At 46.3% G+C, this 22,815-nt stretch overlaps 1 protein-coding gene across 2 annotated transcripts; it reads right to left on the bottom strand.

The window, feature by feature from the left end:
- Positions 1-21,798, bottom strand: LOC135394012 (lysosomal alpha-glucosidase-like). Of its 2 annotated transcripts, XM_064624431.1 has the most exons (19): positions 21,692-21,798; positions 20,185-20,581; positions 19,053-19,228; positions 18,349-18,511; positions 17,551-17,647; positions 16,523-16,761; positions 13,219-13,350; positions 13,012-13,131; positions 12,236-12,352; positions 10,732-10,925; positions 8,633-8,766; positions 7,931-8,082; positions 7,278-7,420; positions 6,620-6,704; positions 6,171-6,355; positions 3,328-3,416; positions 1,152-1,201; positions 202-348; positions 1-143 (listed from the first exon to the last, which is right to left on the bottom strand). In XM_064624431.1, exons 1-19 carry the CDS (start codon positions 21,718-21,720, stop codon positions 84-86), a joined length of 2,709 nt encoding a protein of 902 aa, XP_064480501.1. In that variant the 5' UTR covers positions 21,721-21,798; the 3' UTR covers positions 1-83. The 2 variants fall into 2 exon arrangements, with proteins under 2 accessions (XP_064480501.1, XP_064480502.1); XM_064624432.1 differs by lacking the exons at positions 1-143; positions 3,328-3,416 and having other exon boundaries at positions 265-348.
- Positions 21,799-22,815: the final 1,017 nt, after the last annotated feature.

The raw sequence follows: 22,815 nt of genomic DNA, 5'->3' as shown, positions 1-22,815 counted from the left end.
AGGTTTTAATAAGAAAAAGAAAAAAAAACAATATCTCGCCGACCCACGGGACTACCCTTATAGAGCTGTAGTTCCAGCCATCGTCACCAGGTCGCGGTGAAGCTCTCATCCATGATCAAGCCGTGAGTGTCGATGTTCAAAACCTTGAAAACACGAAGAACATGCGTGTACCCCACAAACGAGATAGCAGTGTTACCTTACCATGGATTCCCCGTTATAGGTATATGTGGTAGTAACATCGTTTATCTTAACTGCTTCTGGTTCCTCCAGCACACCCAAGACCTTGATGGCCACCAACTTCAAGCCGGTTTCGTAGCCATGGTTAACGAGGTCTGCAACAAGTCGACTCTGAAAGACATGCATGGAACGCCGAAATGTATTGTTTCTTAACAAGTGCTGCTTGTCGCGGTAACTAAAAGAAGCAGGCATCGGCCAACATTCTGCTCAGCTAATTTTTCGTGCGGAAAGTGCTTAGATATTAAATAAACGAAATTTAGAGATCAGCCCTGCTTCCGCAACTGCCGAACCTCCAGATGCATGACGTCACTCCGTAAACGGAGGCGTGAGATGCCGGCCCCTAGCGCAGGAAAGGCGCCGTCCAGGCGCCCTGTTACTCTGCGCCAGCGCGGCCGCGGGATTCCATTTCTCAAAGGCGTGCCATGATTGGCCGGTGACAGAATGACGTTTTCTCGATTTTCCAGGGAGGGAATTTCGGCATACTCTCAACATCCGGCTTCTGCTCTTGTCACGTATTCCGTCGAATAACAGTGAAACTACACCACTATTTCGCGTGGGATTTTCGACACCGTGGTCATCGGTCACCGACAAAATGACACCGACCGTCCCTTTAAACTTCTGAAACGTACGGGAAACGTAAAAAGCCCTGCAGTGGCATTATGATTGTTTCGTGCTTTGCATTACACAGCAAAGCTCACGGATCCATAGAAACAAAAAATAAGACGATGACACTAATATAGGTAACAGTGCAGGTGATAGATGCGAATCTATGCTCGTGAATGTTACAGGTGTATCGCACTGTGACTTGCCTTCATTTGCAATGTTTGGCAAGCTAGTCTTTTAAGCTTTCCATAGAGCTGTCTTTTAACTCGCCATTATAAAAAGAGAAAAACTGACAGTGAACGAGAACTTACCTGTATCACTTTAAAGCTATAGAGCGTGTAGTTGCCCGTCCCTATGGTGTCTGCGAGACAAAAACGCACACTGTTATTATTTATTTATTTATTTATTTCTATTTTTCTAGTGCCCATGAACGGCCAGAGGGCCTCCCTAACGAAAGCGTAGACGTGAACAATGTGACAGTGGAACTTCACTCATCGTGCATCACGCAAACATTTCGAAATATTTTATGCAAATAACGTTTGAGGCATGCCTCGAGCAATGCTTTCTTCTGTGCAACAACTGAAAGATTCTAACATTAATGTTCCGTGTGTTTACCGCTTGTTCCGGGGTAATCGCGCCGCCGACAACGGCTCCTCCAACTGGCCGCTCGCCACCTCGCGGACCCCATCCGAAACAGACGACAGATATATTTCGCGGTGACACCAAGCTGCCGCACCTTCCCTTCGTGTGTGATGGAATTTTCCGGATTACACAACTCAAACAACAAGAACGCTGCTCAACTCCGCAGTAAAAAATTACTGCGGAGAATATTTCATGTCGAGAAGGCGAAGGGGAAAAATATACATTCACAGAGCGGCGTGAACAAAAACAACAAAGAAAGCGAGAACCACGCGCGAGTTATACTATTTGTACAATTCTTGAAGCGTATCTCGTAGAAGAAGGCATGAAGCAGGTTGGGGTTGGAGTTAGGAATTAGAAAAGAAAAACGATGAAAAAATTACTGCGGAGAATATTTCATGTCGAGAAGGCGAAGGGGAAAAATATACATTCACAGAGCGGCGTGAACAAAAACAACAAAGAAAGCGAGAACCACGCGCGAGTTATACTATTTGTACAATTCTTGAAGCGTATCTCGTAGAAGAAGGCATGAAGCAGGTTGGGGTTGGAGTTAGGAATTAGGAAAGGAAAACGATGAAAAAATTAGTTGGAATTGGGGAAAAAAAATATGTAGGTGGCGATACAAAACATAGGAGCCAAGCAGACTGATTTATTCATTGGCAATCATTCTTTTCTCCCTCAAGCAGTCAAGCTGATCAGAACTAGTACCAACTCACCCTCTTTGTCCTTCTTGTACATTCTTTTCTCCGCCACCTTGAGGACGACGCGAGCGCCTCTACAGGTAGTTGGATATGGGCGCCGACTTGTGCGTAACGCGTTACTAGTAATTGCGTTACTTGTAATCAATTACTTCTTTGAGTAGTTGTTCGAGCAATCAGTTACTTTACTGTGAAAGCAATTTTTGGAGTAATCAATTACTTGTCCGAGTAATCGATTACTCAGTAATTGATTACTTTTCCGGCAGAGATTAGCTTGTCGTTCAGATGTTCTGCCCCAAGTCAAGCCCATTGTGCCATCAGCCTTTGTTGGGTCTTCTACTACAGCAAGCTGAGGTCATTGTAATAACGTTCTGCAATTACAAGGTCTGTCTCCCTAATCTCTTCCTAATCTCTTCCTAATCCAGAGTGGTGGTACCTGGAGCATACGAGGTTTAGTGAGTCACGGGGAAGTTCAACGCGATGCTCTTCCACAATCGGGTCAACGTCTTCCCGAGTGATAAGTACAGTAGACGTACAGATCTACCTGTCCTGCATGTTTTTGTTTTTCGTGTTATTTCAGCTGTTGCGCTGTTGGATATTTTCCTTTCTTTCTTTTTTTTTTTGTCAAAGGCACGCAAAGACGGGTATAATTTGCTGGAATGACCAGTAACGACCGGAGTAACGCGTTACTTTTCTACTCTTTACTCAGTTACATTTGGAATCAAGTAATTGGTAACGGTAATCAATTACTTTTTGCATAGAGGTAATGGTAACTACAATCAGTTACTTTTTTCGAGTAACAGGCACAAGTCTGTTCATAGGCGAATATGTTGACCGTGAGGTCACCAATATGGCGGAACGGAGTGTTTGACACGGCAGTTAGAAGTCATGCTTTAGTTTATGCGCTTTGTTTCATCTCTTTCTTACATAACAATGTATCATTTCCGATTTTTTTGATCGAATTCACTAGATGAATTCACTTTCATATCCAGCTCCAATGCTTGTAAATAAACAATTTTCCTCGTCCTCACTTTCACCAGATACATTCTGTTCACATCTCGAAGGTAAACTCCGCGGCTAGACCAGCTTTCCGAGGGTTGATGGTACAGTCAGTCGAGTTTAACCGTAAGTCAAGGAACCTTGAACTCACCCGCTGATATTCCGTCATCCCAGAAAAGTTCTCCTGTCGCATTATTGCCGGGCGCAAGTGCAACGATCAATCGAAACTCCTTCTTCCGGCTTCGTGAACAAAATCCAGTATACGAGAATAAGCGCCAGGATGTGGCTCATCTACCCATACATCTTATCATGTCATCTCCATTGAGGACGAAAAGAAAAAGGACAGGTAGCTCTTCACGCTACATGTCAAGTTGTAACATGTCCCTGAATTATATTTAAAAAATCTAGACTTTGTACGAGGATGTGCTGCATTGGTCTTTGCGGCAGATTTGCCACCACGAGAGACCGACTTTGTCAATTTGCAACTGCAATAAAATGAAATTTTAAAATTGATTTCGCTAATTTGCCAAGTCAACCCCACGTTTTTTCAACGGAAATGGAAAGCGCATGTTCGATTTGTCTCGAAACATCACTAAAGGCATTCAACGCCACAGCGGAAACTCAAGAAATAAAAATGCAAAAAAAAACGCCATTTTGACTCGTAAGTTGCAGGGCGCGCGTATTTCAGCGCCATGCGGGCCGTCATTGCTCCATCCCACTGACATTCCTTCGCCGCGATTCTCCCTTTGAGATATGGAACGACAGAAGCGTCAGGTGAAAATGAAGGCGTGACCTGAATTATGCAGCAGATTTTGTGTGGCGAAGCAATGTCAGGGGGATGGAGCAACGACGGCCCGTATGGCGCTGAAATACTCGCGCCCTGCAACTTGCGAGTCCCAAAACGGCGGTGTTTGCATTTTTTTGTTTATCTTGTGCTTCCGCTGTGGTGCTGGATACCTTCAGTGATGTTTCGGGGTAAATCGAACATGCGCTTTTCATTTCCGTTCAATAAACGTGGGGTTGACTTGGCAAATTAGCGAGGCGAACTTTAAAAATTCAATTTATTCCAGTTGAAAATTGACAAAATCGGTTTTTGCTGGTGGCAAAAGTGCCGCAGCAACCAATGCAGCATGCGGCATCCTTGTACAACGGCTAGATATTTGTAATATAATTCAGCGACACGTTACAGCAAACACCCTGTAGAAGTTCCGTTTCAGAAGTTCCAGAACAGGTATACAGAAGGTCGCATAGATAGTCACGTCTGCGCTGACACGATTCCTTCGGGAATCTGAACTCCTGGGCATTCTCTGATGCGTCCTATGCGCAACGATTAGTGAAGGAGCTGTTCCTTCTGTATTTTTTGATAATTTTCTGTATCCCAGCTGTTTTCTTCTGTTTGCTTGAAAGCATTAGGGAATAGCAAGCCCACACCGTGGCTAACCTTTCCCTTCCCTTTTTTCTTACTTTGCATTAAACATATTCCCCCCCCCCCATTTAAAGATGTCCCATTTATAAGGGCCACCTGGCGAAAATGTCAGCACGGTCCCTCGAAACTTCGTTTTAAAAGTATTTGCCAAAGCAGAAGAACTCAAGAAACTAGAATATGACTGTGCATTGTTCCGTAATGTGTTACGGTAGACCTGTCAGTAATGCTCGAGAAATATGACGGTGCACAGAGTTACTGCTTAAAACAAAGCTGTATTAAGAGAACCTTGCATCTGTATAGATTTGTATAGTTTTCCTTTCTTCCCCACCCTTCTTTCCCTTCATTTGTTTTACATGTAACGAGCACTAAATAACGCGTGCTGGAGTAGCCAGTCAGGAGTGGCTTGGGACTAAGATCTCCGTTTTTTCTGTTACAAATCAATCAATCAATTGCCAGACAGCGGGAAGCCAACCATGCACCTCTTGATTGCCGGTAGAGTGCGCTAACCAATTGCGCCACGCTGGCATCAGCCTTAAGTGAGGACATGTCCCAATATTTCAATGAGGCTCCTTGGTAAGTTGTCGAAAAGCATATACCAGCGTATAGAGTTCTGGTTCAGTGCACTAATTTAATTTGTTTTCTTTAAAGACCCTTTTGAAGAGTTTTGTACCCATAAAAGACAAATTCCAAAAACAATGTATACATAAATACACAAAATTCGTTCACTCAACACAAAGAAATTCATTCGTTCTCAAAATGGTCATAGCACTTGGAAATAAATGAGGATATATTTTGTTCTGATGCTATGTGGGCAGGAAGATCATTCCAGTTTGACACCATCAGCTGGTGCGGAGAGTAGAGGAAGTTTTTCGTTCGCGTAGGTGGAGCAAGTACTTGTTGCGGGTGATCATGTCTTGGAAATAACTTGTGGCGGGGTTGACAGTATGTGGGACGAGGAAGAGGGCTACCGGTAATATAACTTATGAAAGAACGCCAGGCCTGAGACCTTTCGTCTGGTAATCGCAGAAGTAAGGGAGAACTGGGCTTTAATGACTGAGACGCTGGAAAACGGATTATAATAACGATCAATGAACCGCTGCTCTGTTCTGTCCAGTTTCTACCTTGTCGATTAAGAGATGTTGGAATGGGTTCCAGATTGTAGAGGCATACTATTCCAGCTGTGGTAGAACTAAGGTTGTGCAGGCGAGAGACTTCGTTTCAGATGAGGCCAGGTGCAGGTGACGCTTAATAGAGCCTAGGGATTTATTTGCTTGAGTCACGACCGTCGGAGTTGATGTGTGAGGCCCTGCAGAGGTCGCATGTTAGACTGATGCCGAGATACTTATATTCAGAGGTTCTTCGCAGTGAAGTTGTGTAGGTGTATAAACATGGGGGCTGTCACAGAAGTGACTGTCATGTACTTAGACTACCTCCGCTAGAGTAACCATTCGATCGGCAATCGAGAAGTGCGTAGTTAGAATCGCGCCGCTGTCTGGCCTTTTTCCACGACTGCTATACTTGAATTGACTTGAATTGCAAATGAGTAATGTTACAAGTAAGGTGTTTACCTCTCAGCTGTAGTCAAACCAGGTTCCTGTATTGGAATGACGTACCCCCAACGAATGAGGATGCAGATGTCAACAGACTTAGCATCACATTCCCCTTTCGTTCCTTGGTACCTTAGCACGGGCTCCCCTGTGTAATAGTCGAACCATACTTCCCGCGGAATGTATGGAGCCATGCCGGTCACGTCCTGCGAGGAAACAAAAAAATCAGGTCCTAAAGAAAATTTAAAAACTCTGTTTCGATTTTGCATATCCTCAAAATTGATTGCCGCACTTGGATTGATGTGGTTCACTTCGTCATGCACGCATTGCACTGCGAAATAGTACCGAGAAAAAAAAAGAAAAAAGAAACAGAGAGAAAATGAATTATGCTTGTGCGGTTTACAGTCGGACGGATAAACGGTAGCAATATTAAGTGGTTAACTGACTAATAAAATCAGTTCGATTCGTACAGGATAGAGTATAGGGTTGATGAGTAGAGCCGGTCCCCACATGAACTGGGTGTCGATGTTGTGCGTGCGCTGGTCTTCAGGGAACCTGCAGGAGCAAAAAAAAAATGCAGGGCAATGAGTTACATACTATGATCGTAAGTTCAACTCTTGAAGGGCAGAAGAGCACTGCTATAACACTGCTATAAATTGGTTCCTGGTTCCTGATGGAGTCTCTATCTCGCGTTGAGCCATTTCCACCTCTCAACCCGCCACCTAATCGTTCGAAGATACACATGTCTGAGAATAACTCGGGAGTCTGAATGATATAATAAGAAATAAGCATGTCGAATATTAAGGCATACTATTTTGAAAGTAGCTACAGCGAGGAAGTTGCAGTAACAGTATTTGAGAAAAGCATTCATTTTAGTACTTAGGGGAACCAGATGAACTAGCACAACCAGTAGTCTCTTTTCGGACTAAATGCGCGGGTTTTTATGCGAAGTCTAAGGACCGTTTGTCGTGCTTGGGAGTAGATTGTGGATCAAGGGGTTAAAATGGGTAGCAACTAGGGGACTGGAAGCTGTATTTGCTCCGGTTTTTCTTAGTATGCATCACGCCGTCATCTAGTCCTCTCCCATCGTTCATTTATTTAGGTGTGTAAAGTGCATTCCTTACGTACTCATAGAAGAGCGGTCTCATGACAGGTTCACCGTGGACACTGTTCCTGTAGAACAGCGTGTACAAATATGGTAACAGTTCAAGGCGTGTCCTAAGCGGGCTGCGAACTTGATCCGAGATGAACAGTGCAGCTGGGTCTTGGTCCTTGAGGAAAACAGGACACCAGTATTTCAGTACACAGTACGGCAACGTACTTGACTCGACAGTACATCTCAAAATAACGTGAAAATAGGAACTCGGTTGCGAAATAACTGTTCTTCATTTATTTTCTTTTTTACGTAGAATTTACGACTAACAATCGCTTACGAGACTGACACTCAAGAAATTTCATATAACGCCTCGACTTTAGAAAATGCAAGCAAAAGTGTTGCCAGAAAAGCTGCAAGAGCAAGCTACAACGCAACCTACAACCTGCTGCTCCACAAGTTTGCTTCCAGTGCTCTAGATTCTAGAACACGCTCGATCTCCAAGCAAGTCCCGTTAACGTCGTCGGCGAGAGGTTCTCCAATTCAGAACTGCCAATTCGTATTGCTACATAACAGTCAAAGTCATTAACTCATTGCCACAACTAACAAGAAAGTTCCCAAAGTAAATTCTACGTCATCGCAGACCTCCGGAGAGAGTCCCACCAATTTTTGATCGATGCCTCCTCACCACGAAGCCCTTGCCGTTGTGGTTCCTGGCAAACGGGTAGAAGGCACCCAGGGCGTGCCACCGAGCACACAGAGACGGCGTAGCGTTCCCATTTGTACCACATATGTCAGCACCCACGAAAGGCATCCCCAGCAGGTTTGATGTCAGGATCACTGAAGTATGAGTGACGTAAAGGAACAGAAAAAGAGGATATAACTCATGAACCTTCCTTCCTAGGAAGGGGTCAGTTCGTTGAACACACAATACGGTGAAGACTTGAGTCCTGCACTGTCCTCGTGATCTTGTACATACTTCAAACACGCTCAGATGTCTGTTTCGACAACTCTCTTACTCTCGTGAACTATTTTAAAGAGGGCACTAAACTGTAAAACATTCTCCTTGTGTATCGAAAGATGCCGTTACGTTGACATCAACTCAAAAGGAACGAGAGTCATCTCTCGCATCGTTCGTGATTTATGAGTGAGCGAACATGCGGTTCACGCTTTCACTCTCCTTCTCAACAAGGCCAACGATGCGGAGAGCACTTTTATTGGTCTCCGCAAACAATTCATCTAATCATCGCGGAAGCTCGTTCGAGGGAACCAATCCGAGACCTCTCTGCATTGCCCCTGCCTCTCGAGAAGGAGAGTAAGAGAAAGAGAGCCCGCGGGGAGAAATCTTTGCACTTTCGTGCTTCTCTAATTTGTTCGTCGCAGTACTCACTTGGTATGGATTCCCGCATGCTTTCCCAAGTTGAGTTCGATTCGCCCGTCCACTGGCCCGACCACTTGCCCTGGCCAGCGAAAGTAGTTCCGGTCATGATGAAAGGCCGCTTGTAAAAATGGTGCACCATAGCCCTGTTGTTGCACAGTTGTTTGTAGACCCGGAATGGACAAGCAATCTTTGTACCTTAGAAAAATGCTTCAGCACAAAACACTTGAGCGGCTGGGACGTCGCTCACTTTCTACTGAGGAAGGGTAAAGGCGGAGAACGAGCATTGTGCCCATTAAAAATATGTTGTACGTTATATGCATATAACTTCCTCACTACATAGGAGAGGCGACCTAGACTGAGACGGCACGTAACAGTGGTCAGTCCACCAACTCGAATGGCGACAAAAGGAAGGAATGAGGTATTCTTTTTTGCATGACCTGCAACCAAGAAGATGAGCTCCAGCGAAAGAAAGACGAGCAGCGCACGAGAGTGACCTCTGTTTTGCACACCAAAATCATCCAGTCTTGGAGTGAGGGTGTCGGAGAGCGAGGGAAGGAGGAGGAGTGTAGGTCGCGCCGTCACCTGTCCCCCTGGCAGGGCCCATCATGTGACTTGTGACATAGACCGTCGCGCAGCTCAATGGGGTATAAGCAGGGCGTGAAGTACGTAAGCAGGGTTTCCTGTCATATTAAATCTCATCTCATTTCTTCCTGTAAGTTAGGTTTGTTACAGAATAGTTTAAGGAGTACATTGCGCTTCGTGTTCATGACGTCCAGCGCCATTCAATGTCATTTGTGGAATGTGGAGGTATATTGTAAAACACACACACAAACACACGCATGGGATGATGGGATGCACCCGCTAAGCATCTGTTTAGTAAGGAATAGCAATTTTCTGGCTGTCTTTTCCTGCCACCTAAATAGATTCCCCAACTGTTGGAAAAAAGAGACGTCCCAGCTGCCGGACGGTGCGGTCGAGTTCACTCGTTCAAAGGGTTCGGGGGGCGGGATGCACTGGTTGCGACACACGGCGGTAGTTTCGGTATCACTTGAATGTGCTCACGAAGTCGTTCGTATTGGTGTCCCTACCGCCCCACACCTGTCCGCCCTCTGAACGAGTGAACGAGAGCTCCCTTCCGCCCGCCTCTAGGGTGTCGCGCCGCCGAGAAAACGCATCGCTCGCGCGTTCCGTAAACTTGTGTCCAGCTCTGTATCAAAGAACGAATCAATGTGAAATTCACCGAGCGCACGCCGCCTCCGATGGCGCAGGTGGCCGATTGCAAAAGGCTGCGAGGGCTACAGTGCACAGGTTACCGAAGAAAGCAAACTGATGAACGAACTTGTCGTTGCCATCAGTTACCGCGCACCCGCCTGTGTGATATCTCATTTGCGTGTGTCATGCGTGTGTGTACGACTCATCTTTTTCATCGTCATCCAACTCATATATTAACCCACATGCGCTGACGTAAGGTAACGTAATGGACCATTTCCGACAAAGCGTATGCGCATGCCCAGCTCTTGAGTCCGCCGTCTTTCAGTGGAAAACATCGCTATGGACCCACCTGCGGGAGACTGTCATGTTCATTGTGGGGAGATAATCAGTTTCAAGGTTACATGGACGTTTGAGGCCTGGTAATGAGTACAATGCGCTATCACTCTTTCCGCATTCTTCTTCCAATCTTCTCTTCCTGCTTTCCCACGCAACGTGCCAGTCCGAAAAGCGCGTCACCATTATTGGGGAGAAAGACACGACGTTCGACATTCCGTCGCCAGGGGCGACGCGAATATGGAAATGGTCCATTGTTGCGGTGTATCACCTCATGCCGCCGTCATTCATGTAGTTGTTGTTGCCACTGCTAGCACCCGGAATGATGGACAAAATCCCTTCTATTTGTTGTCAGCCGTAGTATCTTTACACTACAAAGCCGGTATGTTGTTTGAATAACTTTTTAAACCACCATGGGTGTTGCTTGGTATTACTAGAATTGTTAGTACTACTAGTACTAGTAGATTATTTGTCAAGCTGTCAGGTCGTTTACTTTTGTGCTGCAAGAAATCAAAGAATACAAACATGCATTTACACGCATTAATGTGTTTGACGTAACTCACTCGTGTGTGATCATGGCTGCGTAGTACCCGTAAAGGTTATGCATGTCGTAGTGCTTCAAGAAGAAGAATTGGTCTTCCATGCACAGAGTGTGCAAATTGAGTCTCTCCGGAGGGTTAGCTGAAGGATGCTCGAGGTCGGACGCCGAATCACACTGAGAGGCGTCACGGTGGTAGCACCGTGGATTCGTGTGCGTCTGCAAAAATGAAAGGTGCAATTGCACGAAATGTTTCATGCATTATTTCGTCGACCCCAGCGAAGGTATTGCCGCGTAACAGAGGGGCGTCTATGCACGGACGTTATGCCTGAAAATATAACGAGGCTATCGCTAAAGTAATAAACATACAGTGAACTTGCAGTTGGTATAGTCAACGGTTCACTTATTTTGGGTTTGACTATTACGGTCTCAGTAAGCTAAACTAATGTCCTTGCGTACGAAACGGCGTGCTACACTGAACTAAGACACCTAAAACCTCCGGGTAGCTTTTTTGTGCCTTTCGGAACGGATGTCTCAAAGCGGTCGTTTTTTTACGACGAGAGTAAAGCAGAAACACACAAGCGCATGGAATGCAATCGCCAGTCGGGAAGCCTCTTTTTTTTTTTTCTTCTACCCACCCATGTGCAATCTCCGGTGCACACGTAGGGCTACCCTACTAGAGTGGTGACACAAACCCGCCATTGTTGTAACTACCCCCAAGGGGGCGCCTTTGGCAAAAATGCCACCTTGTCCTGGTGGCACGTCATAGAAAACGTCATTTTGGAGTCATGTGTCTTTGTCACGTACACGTCGTTTTGCCGCCTACCGACATATCTCTGTCGTCATAAAACCAAGAGATGAACATATTTTGCCAGCGTAAAGCATGCGGTGCTTCTTCCGCAACATTGTAGCCAATCTCTCCTTAGTTTAACTCCATCGCGTCGGCTCTGTGAGTCTTAACGGGCGGTCGTCATCACATCTATGGAAGTCGTCAACAGTACGAGGCCTTATGGGCAAAACTGCGCGTTTTCACTGCGAGATTATTGGGTATAAATAATCACCATGAACGAAAGACATCTGAAACGTCGCACAGAAACTAACAACTGCATTGTTTACAAACGGTTTGGCCGCCGATCATGAGCGCCGCCATCCTTAAGGTCACGTGTGCCTTGACGTTTGCTCTGACGTGCGACCAGGACCTGTCCAGGATGCATTGCGTTCGCCCAGCACGCTTTCGTCTACCGAACAATACATTGAGTGGCACTCCTGTGTACCTTACCCAGAGAAGACGGAAGCCTTTTCAATCACGTGATCGCTCCGCCAACTCTCATTGGTCAAAGTCCCTCCCAACATGTACGAATGTAATGTACGAATGAAATCTGCGCGCCGCGCGTCGAAACTTCGTCGCACCCACGACGACGCGCGCGGATCGCGACCAAAGTCGCTACATGCGGGTCGGGCTTAATATGCCGATTTATAAATATGCCGATATCTTGATACATGTATACGGTACAAAAATATGCACTCACGAGCCAGGCGCCGTCAAAGTATAGGTCATCATGAAAAAGACGCAGCTGGGCTCCCCAATAATACATCGCGTCGTCAGCTGTGAAGTCCACGTACACAGCATCGACGCCACGCTGAACCTGGACACAGGTATTGAAGGAACAATAGGTTAACATTCGGTACAACTCGATAAAGTTCGGTGAAGATCGATCAAGTGGAATGAGAAGAAGCAACTATAGGTCGTCCGTATAGTGAAGAAGACGGAGCGTGGGCGAAAAGCCCAGAGAGGACACGAATACAATAGCTGTTGTGCTCGTGTTCCACGGTGTACACGCGATTTTGTTTGTCAACGACGTCAGCTTGCGGCTCCACGGTGATGTCTTTACTCTTAGCTTCCTGTGATTACCTCATATTAAAAGAAAGGTGGGCATGGTCAGTTCCATCTATAAGCCAAGACATCGCCCGCATCTATTTTCTCTGTCGCTCCGGCAGTGGTTGGACCGCTGCAGTCGCCTTTTCTTTCTTTTTTTTTGCGATTTCAGTTAATATCCTTGTTTTTATAATTTACAACTAGCTGCTGGGTTTATTGAAATAGTTTGCGCACTCATTGCATGCTAAAGGCTATAAAACAAATTGTGCTTTCACACGACTCCCCGGCGGTACCCCGTCGTAACCCTCCGACGGTATTCCGTTAACCAAAAAACTGTTTTTGGATATACAGCAGTGTATGGACAGTTCCCCGTGTTCCCCGTATTAATCTAGCCGATAATATTCGGAAAGGAAGATGCATTTTCCTTACAGTGCATGTGGCCAAATGATGAGGGTCAAATAAACCAGAATAGTTCCTGACGAACGCCTTCATTTGGAGACCCTGGTCATAAGTGTGATACTCACCGGAAGGTTTCCGCACGAACGGTGGCTAAAACAAAGTTACAAAAGTTTAACAAAAATGCGTGGCATTTTGGAGACGCTAAGGCTGGGTAACACTCTAGGAACGACACTTAACGAAATTCAGGACGCAATACTGATTCTTGCTGTGCAATTCTCCCACAACCTGCTTAAGTCCGCGAAACCTCTCTGACAGAGTGAAGATGAAGTGGTCATCTGCGTAGGTTTCGTGGCCGACCCATACCGACTCCTGAAAGCAAAGATGCAGCATGCCATTACGGTATAATTGAAGGGTGAGAGTCAGGGCTTTTGATGTGAAGCTTTCGTAGTGATCATTTAAAGGGTTTTCTAGGATGACCTTTATCTTAAATATATGCGATATTTTCCATATTACATTCAACGCGAGTGTAGTTCGACACACACCCAACAAGCAGCCCTGTGGTGGCGGTGATGGGGAGAGGGCTCACCGTTGTCAGCCTCACAGAGGTGGGCAACGTCACCACTGACGCAATGGGGAATGTGCGTCCTGGGCCGACTTCGAAGGAAACATATGTCTGAAAGCGTCTGAGGAAAACCCAGGAAAAACCCCAGACAGCACAGATTCGAACCCGGGTACCTCCCAGTCTCGACGTGACGTGGCAAGCACGCTAACAACTAAGCCGCGCAAGCTGGTGACAAGCGGTCTGACGTCACGTGCTCACTTCTCGGTTGCTCCAAGCAAGCTCGCCGTTGAGGAAGGGCACCTGCTTCTGACGACTCATTTATTTCCTCCGTCGCGCAGGCAGCGGTCGGGTCGCTGCAATCGCCCTTTTCTTTCTATTTTTCTTTGCCGGGGCTTTCAATTAATGTCTCCGTTATTCTAATGAATATTCGGTTAATACCCCGCATAGCCATTGCATTAGCGCTCACAGGAATGCATTACGTACGGTTACAGAGATTTTGAGGAACGCTTGATGGTCCCTTTAAGATATTCATAAGGAAATTGTAATCACGACCAATGAGATACAAAATGCTGGACAAAGCTAGGTGATTTCCATGCGAAGAACCTCAAATTCACCAGCTCCCGTGGCATTGTGGTTAGGGTGGCCGCTTTACACGCTGAGGCTGGGAGGGGCGCGTGTTCCAATCCCGGAACCGGCTGTGCTGTCTGGGGTTTTCCCTAGGTTTTCCGGCAGATTTTTCAGACGAATATCGTCCATTTGAAGTCGGTCCAGGGGGCTTAATCGCTTCATCGTCGTTACGGTCGTTACAAGCTAACGAGTGGCGGGAAATTTACGAAGGTGTGCACGTGACAGATTGCGCGTGACGTGTACCATGGCCTTCACGTATCGCGCGAAGAGCGCCGTGCACGTGTTTTATCACGTGCCCACCTTTTTAAATTTCCCGCCACTCGTTAGCTTGTAACGACCGTAACGACGATGAAGCGATTAAGCCCCCAGGACGCATACTAACCCCAGTCCTTCCTGCTGGCCTCTCTCCATCTGTCCCCGCCTATACGCTGCTCATAGCCACAGTTGCTTCGCGGCGCTAAGACAGAATTAAAAAAAAACTCAAATTCGGAGCTTCAAACTCCCACATTAAAAGAGCGGGAAAGGGCTAAAAAAAAGAACACAAAAGCGTGCTAATGTCAATATCAAATAAAATGATATGCATCAGAATGACTTACACATAAATACTGACATGAATTACATAGCTGTTGGAGAACACAGCTCGGCAGTGCTCAGCACACACACACACGGCGCACACATGTGCTCTGCAGTTCCGTGCCGAAACTACGACTTACAACTCATTCCTACGGTCTATCGACCCATTGACGGAGTTCGTCATCATTTGCCACCGCAGCCGTAAAGAAGAATCCCTTCTCCACCGCCTACGGCTCAATGTTGCCCGTACACCCTCACTTCTCTTCAAGATGGGCCGGCTAAATTCATCAAACTGTAATGTCTGTGGAGTGGAAGCTGACATCCCACACCAGCTCCTGTATTGCCAGCAGCACCTTCAACATACGGACACCCTCCGCTGCCGTCTGCTCCAGATTGGTTGTAACGACTTTTCGTTGGCCGCTCTTCTTGGCCCCGTCTTGCACCCCAACCAGTGGGCTGTCACTGCCGCTCTCCTCGGTTTTCTCCGAGTCTCAGGACTCGTGAACTGCACGTAACGTTGGGCTAGTGTTTATTCTCCTCTTTCTTTCTTTCCTTTTCCTTTCTTTTTGTTTCTTGTTTTCTTTCCCTTTCCTTTCTCCTTCCTTCCTTTTTGTTTCTCTTTCCTTCCTTTTTTTTATTCCCCCGTTTTTCTTTTTTCTTTCATTCCTTTGTTTGATTGCCCCTTTTTCTTTTCCTTCCTTTGCTTTTTTGATTCGCCTTTTTGTTTTTTTTTCTTGCTCCTTCCTTTTCTTTTTCGTTTTCCCCTTCCCCTTTTTTCCTTTTTTTCGGAATAGCTCTTTGCCTGGCTAACCTTTCCTTTCTTTTTTCTTAATAAACATATCCCCCCCCCCCCCTGTTGGAGAAATAAAATTCATTGGCGATTTGGCGGTAAATGTGGGAGGAATGGGTTAGCATTAAGCGCCTTTTCCGGTCTAACCCGACTTCGGGGTGTTCACTGACGGTCTAAACCCGACTTCCGGTTGTCCACGTCCGGTCTAACTTGGCTTACGGTCCAACTCAACTTTCGGTTATCCACTTTAAGTCTAACCTGATCACACATCAGGATCACAAGCCCTAGGATACATGTCCGGGCAAGAGGCACGAGCGCCGCGCGCAGTTCCGGGGATTGGTGCGCAAGATAGCCTTCAGTCTTGCTGATCTGACAACAGGTGCTGCCCTTTTTTTTCTTTTTGTTTGCGTAGTGATCCTTTCTTTTTGCGGTTGTATTTAGAGGGTCTCCGTTTGACATTTCCGTTTGACACAGTGCAGGCGATCAGCCGCCTTGGTTCTTCGCTGTAACAGGTGATACCCGGCAGCCAATAAAACGGTTCGTATAATGTGACGTCACAATATGCCAGAAGGTGCTAGGAGAGATTGCTGCCGCTGCACGCACTCTTGTTCTCGTTGCCTTCCATGCTCTTTACAAGGTCTAGGCAAATATAAATCATTGAAGTTATCCTTTGTTAGATGAAAGACTTCGTCCATTGCACTGCGTGCTTTCACCTACTAATTGACCTTGGATATACTAATTCGCATACTAATATTTTGCTATTACTTTTGCCCAATAGATCATGACGAAATTCTCTATGTCCTTCTACCATAGCACAAGGTCTACTAGTGGAGCGCCAGAAGGTACGACAAAGCTTTAAGATGCTGATATGCCATACATGCGTCAAGGTGTTATACTGTGACGAGATCTACACTTTTTTCACGCCATATTGCACTAACACAAAAAACACCTTCCCGTTCTCGATATTCCTTGTTGTGTAACGAACTTACTACGGGTAGAGCATCACGGGAGCTCCTTAACATGAAGTTCCTGATATCTTGGAGTGATTCGTATCCGTGACGGGAATGGTGGTAGCCCAAGCCCCAGTACGGAGGCATTGTCGGCTTTCCCACAAGTTCCAGGTACTGTCGCACCACATCGGCAGGTGTAGGGCCCATAAAGACATAAAAGTCCAATTTGCCTCCATACGCCTTGAAAGTCACCGATGGTTGTGGCCTGAGCTTTACCTCTGGAAGGCAAACATGGGTAACGATGTGCAGGAATTCACCACATTTAGTATAAAATCGGGGCACTGTTGCTATAGGACACACTTGAATAATCCTAGGTGTTTTTCCCGTTCAAAGGCGGTTCGATTTTTCACAGATGCCAACTTGATGAATTTGATATGACTGTGATTATTGCCCCTGGAGTGCACTCGTCCACGGCCGCTCTTTTTCGTGTCTCTGTGGACCTTCCCTGCTCGAATTTGGAGAACTGGAGCAACCGGCCCACTTCATAGCGCCACACCCTCAATTTTATTGTTTTCTGTTATGAAACGAAGTCAGTGAAATAATGCTTTCTGTTCGCTCTGTGCCAATATCTGAGGTTATTCGGGAACGGCTCGCACATGACTGCCAAATTGCTCTTCATAACTAATAAGTCTCCCAACAGGTGACCGAAAAGCATGTTAGCTGTATATATAAAGAAAATTTGTTACATTAACCTGATATGTACAGTGGAAGCAGTGAATAACAATGGTATATAGTACTATAGTGGCATATTACTAGTAGTAGAAGTAATTAGAGGTATAGTTGGTAGGAGAAGCGTCGCATGATATGAAGCGCAGAACCTCTGTAGTGCAGAAGAAAGACCAGAGGAACACACACGAACGCTTGTGCCTGTTCTTCTGGTCTATCATCTGTTGTCGATAGTTCTATGCCTCGTCCAGGCTACGATTAGGTCTATGATGAAGTTGGGCTGCTGTCCGCATCTGGAATATTCATACACTCTGTGGACGGACACATTGTATAATCTTTACCCATTGCATTGCTGTTGTGAAGATAGACACCATGCGCTTTCCCTCCACGTTCCAGGCACATGTACATCGGATGAGTGCTTCGACCCATGCCATCCCTCTGTAATACGAACAGATGTGCCTCAAAGTTTAAGCCCACTCAAGCCACCGGTATAGATAAAACGCATTTACCACCAAGGGTGGCGCCGGGCGAATGCTCAACGAGCTCAAGGAACAATTGGTTCCCTTCAACTCCTGGCTCACAGGATCTGCTCGGGATTTGCTTCTGTACAAGGTCGACCCAGGGTTACGCTTTCGGGTACCACCTTCCTTCACGCGAGAAACGACGACTGTCCTACATAGGCTCCGGCTCAATGTACCGTACAGCGCACGTCTTCTCTTCCAACTGGGAAAGCGAGACTCTCATGAACTGTAGTCAGTGTGGCGTTGTAGGAGACGCTCGAAGGGTTTTAGAGGCGAGCCTCTCTCATGTGGACTCCGCGAGCCTTCGACATCGCGAAACTGTTAAAACAAAAGCCCGGAGCCAGTGACATCACGGCTACAACGGCGCTGCCTAGGCGCTAGCAAACGTCTCGTTCGAGGACTCTGATAGTCATCAGACAATATGTGCCTTTGTTGTTTCAACTATGGTTTGGGTTCCGACGGTCACGATAATACACGCGTACTATTATTTCTACCGTAACTCTCCACACATCGGTTACGGAGTCATTGGTCAGTATAGTTAAACGAAAAGAAGCAGAGCGCAACGGGATGTATATCGTCATCGCACCAAAATAGATTTTGTGGGTAAAAAACGCTTACCTCAGGTCCCAGTTCCCGGTTGAACAGAAAGAAATCACTAAGTATCGGCAGCTGCAAAGGAGTCAGACGTGTTCCCAAGCCGTAGACGCTTCTCGACGCAAGAAACAGCGTCAATTGCTTGTAATGCTGGTCGAATGTCATGTACGAGAAGTTGCTACTGAAACTGATTATGAGATAAAAGGAGTGTCCCTTGGTTAGCTGTGGAAAAGACACAATAAAAAGAAGGGTAGGCACTGTACAGAAACGCGCTGAGGCCGGTTTCACGTGAACATTTTTATTTTTTTTTTATTTTTTGACATGTTTACAACGGAGCTGAAGCGGACTTATTGTACCCTGCGAAATTCCATTTGCCTTTAGGTTCTGTTTTTGAAAGAAACGGACGACAAAGACGGTCGTGTGAAACCTACATGAAGTGCAAGATACTGTGCGATATAGGCCCAACAACAACAACAACAATCAATGATGACGATGAGATGGGGGAATCTCCGTCTACTCCGGGATGTGGGAATCTTCATCTACATCTAGATGGGGGGAATCTCCGTAGACGCCGGCCTTGCGTCTAACCTAAGGCCCGCCTACCCCCTCTACCTCTCTTTCTCTTGACTGAATCCCCAAAATCGTAACGCAAGCCACTCTCTTTTGATGCTTCCATAAACAGAAGTCTACATAAACAGCCATCGAGCGAAGACTAAAAATGATCATACATTGGCACGCCCTTCTCTGTACCTCCGCCCTCGTCTCTTCTGTTGATATTGAGCATTCCGTTCGTCAAGGGCACCACGTCGTACATGATGTCGTCGACGGAAACACCTCCCTTAGCGAGGATGGGCACCCGTGGAAAATACGTGTACTCGTCACCAGGGAGTCGCACACGGTCCACCTTACACGGAAGGAAAGCAAAGAAAGAATGAACAACGTTCGATATAAAATGAGTGTGCAAACGACCTGGGGTAAACATAACGTCGGCAGAACTTCCTCTAGTTTGGGCTTAAAGCCTGGAGACGAACACATAAGAGTACTACACAGGACAACACTTCTGACTCTTGTCTTGTCATGATTGAATCTTCTACCTTATTATATGTACGTTTGCTCGTCCGCTTATCTTAACCAAAAGCAAAGCGATATGATGTGCCTTTTTTTTTTTTACCAGTGAATTCTATGTGCCGAGGAATATCGTCAGGACATACTCAGCAGAGTGTTGTTGAATAATGATGATGATGACGACGGTGATCATGTGAACAAGAAGCTAAAAGTGGGCAGAGTCGCGACAAGGTCGGTACCGGCTATCCCTGTATACCAACTTCGTTGAGGAAGATTTAAAATGAAAGATAAAGAGAGAGAGAGAGAGAAAAAAAACCGATATGCGACATTTACACCGGTGGGGTATGCTTGCCGACTGCTCAAGTGTCCTCGAAGCGTAAGGTTCTTGAACAGCTGAAGATGCATGAATCGGCTTGACGCAAATGCTGAAGATCGGGATACGCCGATAGTTCGAAAAGCTACTGTACTCTTACTAGGTCCCGTCCCCAAACTTTGTTAAAATGCGACCAGAACCAGTTCGCAACACCTTCGTTGTGTCAAAGCTTCTGTCATGATAGCTGCTTTGTGTCATAATGCTGACCGCATTGCGTCATAATGCCAGCAATCAGAAGATTCTTGTGAAAGAAGTGTCTTGTCCACTGTAATAATGTCACGGGGGCGTTTTATTGGCACAATGCAACCTTCAATAAAGGACACGATTGACCCTGTGATCCCGCAGTAACGGCTATGAGGCACCAGCATTATAGAACAGTTTTGTGTATCATAGCCAGAAGGACAATATAAAGAAATTCTCACCAAAACCCTGGCCACTTCCTTGGAGTGATAGGAGACTGATACTGAAACACTGTGTTCAGTTAAAAGCAGCTTCATGGGATTATTGACTTCTAGCGTGATGTTGATGGTTTCTCTGTCATCGTCGATGGATATTACTCTGTACCTCATATAATCGGGTGGAAAGAAGCATAATTCCGGTTGATGGTCGAAATTGCGGTTTACACAACAGCCCACTTGATTGCACAGCGTGTCGTCCATGTTGTGGCCAGGAACGGGACACTCGATGCGGTCGTCCATCGCAACGGTCTCGCACTTCGCAGCCAGGTCTGGGTCATCAACGACGTTCTCGGGGTCATCAACATTCCTCGGCGTACGATGGCGGGTGGCCCTTGCAATGTTATGTGCCATTGCGAAGAAGCTGCGAAAAAAGCCGAAGAATATTAGGGGATGTGACTGACAGTGTATGTGAGTGACTGACTGAGTGTCTTTGTCAATCATCGGTTTTATTTTAGATAGCCATTTGTGTTTTCTTAAGTGATCTGGAGTAGCCGGCTCTCGTAATGAGTGCCTATTTCTTAATTTTTTTCTTTTCTTCTCAATCCAACTCAACTCAAGATTACGGAGTGTATATGTAGAATTCCAATTTTCATAACGTGTTCCAAATTCCCCCTTCTCCTTTTTATCATCTTCAAACAAATCCCCCCCCTTTGCCGACCCACACACACACATATATAAATGGGATGATGATGTAGTGGGTCATTCCCCGCCGTTATGGCGGTACACTGCCCCATTGCGCTTGTGGATGGGATGAGAAAGTGATGATGATGGAAAGGTGTCCTATTAGAGTTCGTCCATTAGTCCAAGGTTGGAGAGGGACTCTGCAACAACTCGTAGGCCTTGCATCAGATGAGAGGGGTCTGACCATGGCCCGAGACTTTTGGCCAAGTCCAACTGGCGTTGATCGACGCGTTGCAGAGCAGTTTCCACGAGAGCGCGCTCGCGATCGTATGCTGTCCGCAGAGCAGGAGTACGTGATGGAGGTAACCGGGCACACCGCACGTGGAACAGAGGCTGGACGCGCCGACACCGCGCCCATTATCGAAACGCGTCCGCTGTCCAGTCTTTTATAATGGTAGCTGCTCGCTGGATCCACACCGGTCGAGTATCACGGACCCACCTTATGTTCTTTAGTTACAGTCATTTGTGCATTGAGTTCTTCGTTCCCCACTGAGTTCGCGCTCCTAAAGCCTTCTCACGAAAATGTGCAACGCGCGCACACGTTTAGTTTTCGCGTCTTGTCAAGCTCGTGTTGTTGGCCAAGAAATAGTTATGTAATAATGTGCAGGCGAAGTTGGAACACAAGAACGAACGGCCAACCCTATCCAAATACACGACGCTGCGGCTAGAGGGAACCCTTGTCACACTAATTACTTGGACGACTAATCAACTGTAATTGACGACTGCCGAAATAATATGAATACAAAGGCCACGTTCACTCGCGAAAGAGAAACCATAAATTTTAGCTCACCACAACGTCATGATCACTGCTCTTAACATCCTGAGCAGCAGTTCACGCGGAAAGCAGGAAGACGTCTCTGGCGAACTGTTTTGACACGTAAGTAGGCGTTGTAAATCACACTTGTCTGAACAGCAGCTTTGTAGAAGACAAGTTGCGAGCACATAAAAAACGGGTCTCAACTGGTTGAAAGCCGACGCACTTGCTATAGTAAAAGCTTTCATTCAGACGAGACAAAGAGCGCGACGTCCCCATTCTCCTCGTCACCATCACCAATAGCGCGAAACGTGTGATCCAGGGCATGCATTCGTATTTCTCGATTCAACCGCTGAGAAACGGCCAATGAATCAGGATAGGCTCTTAAACTTTCAGGATCTGGGAGGTTTTTGTTTTTGTTTGTTTGTTTGTTCAAAGGGGAGAGAGCCCCGAAAGTTAAAAGATGTCAACAACAACAACAAATAAATCAATGATAATGAACGGGGAAATTCGCCACATAAGGTGCGGCCCACTACCCCAAGGCACAATGGGCAGGGAATGGGCAAGGCAATGGTCGGCATGGAAAGATGTCAAGTGGGCACCTGCGAATAGGGCACCTGAGAAGTAGTTTTTTTGGGTGGAGGGTGGGGTGAGGTGAGAATTTATGTTAGGAGTAGCGGAACAAGTCGGGAGACGAGTTCAATTTTTCCTCGATTTTTTTTCCTTACAAACAAACAACCAAACATGCCAAGTGGAAGGCAAGGTGTGTGAGATTCTGTTGGGCACTAGTCTGTGATGTTCCTTCTGGTTCACGTTATGGAACACATATGCAGGATGAACGTACTAAATTTACAACCTAAGCGAAGTCCCCAATAAAAAGACCTGCCTTTGTCAAGCACATTTTCATATGGTGAGGAAGCCTGAGCGTGGGCGAAAAACACACCCATCAGTAAGTTAGTATACCCTATGATGCTTCCTTAGTGCGACGTTTCACTTTTTCTTCTTGTTGGTGATGGTAAGTAAAGAAAATAGATGGAGGCCTAGGCCCTCCTTAGCGGTCGGCTACCTCAGAGCGATTAACAGCACTTGGTTAAGAAATGGAACCTGCTTCTCGAACATCTAAAGAGATCATACGAGTCCCTTCAGAGCCATGACTTCGC

The sequence above is a fragment of the Ornithodoros turicata genome, chromosome 5 (genome assembly GCF_037126465.1).
Source record: "Ornithodoros turicata isolate Travis chromosome 5, ASM3712646v1, whole genome shotgun sequence".
NCBI classification, from domain to species: domain Eukaryota; kingdom Metazoa; phylum Arthropoda; class Arachnida; order Ixodida; family Argasidae; genus Ornithodoros; species Ornithodoros turicata.
The sequence above is the reverse complement of the archived record's forward strand: the minus strand, read 5'-3'. Positions and strand labels throughout refer to the sequence as shown.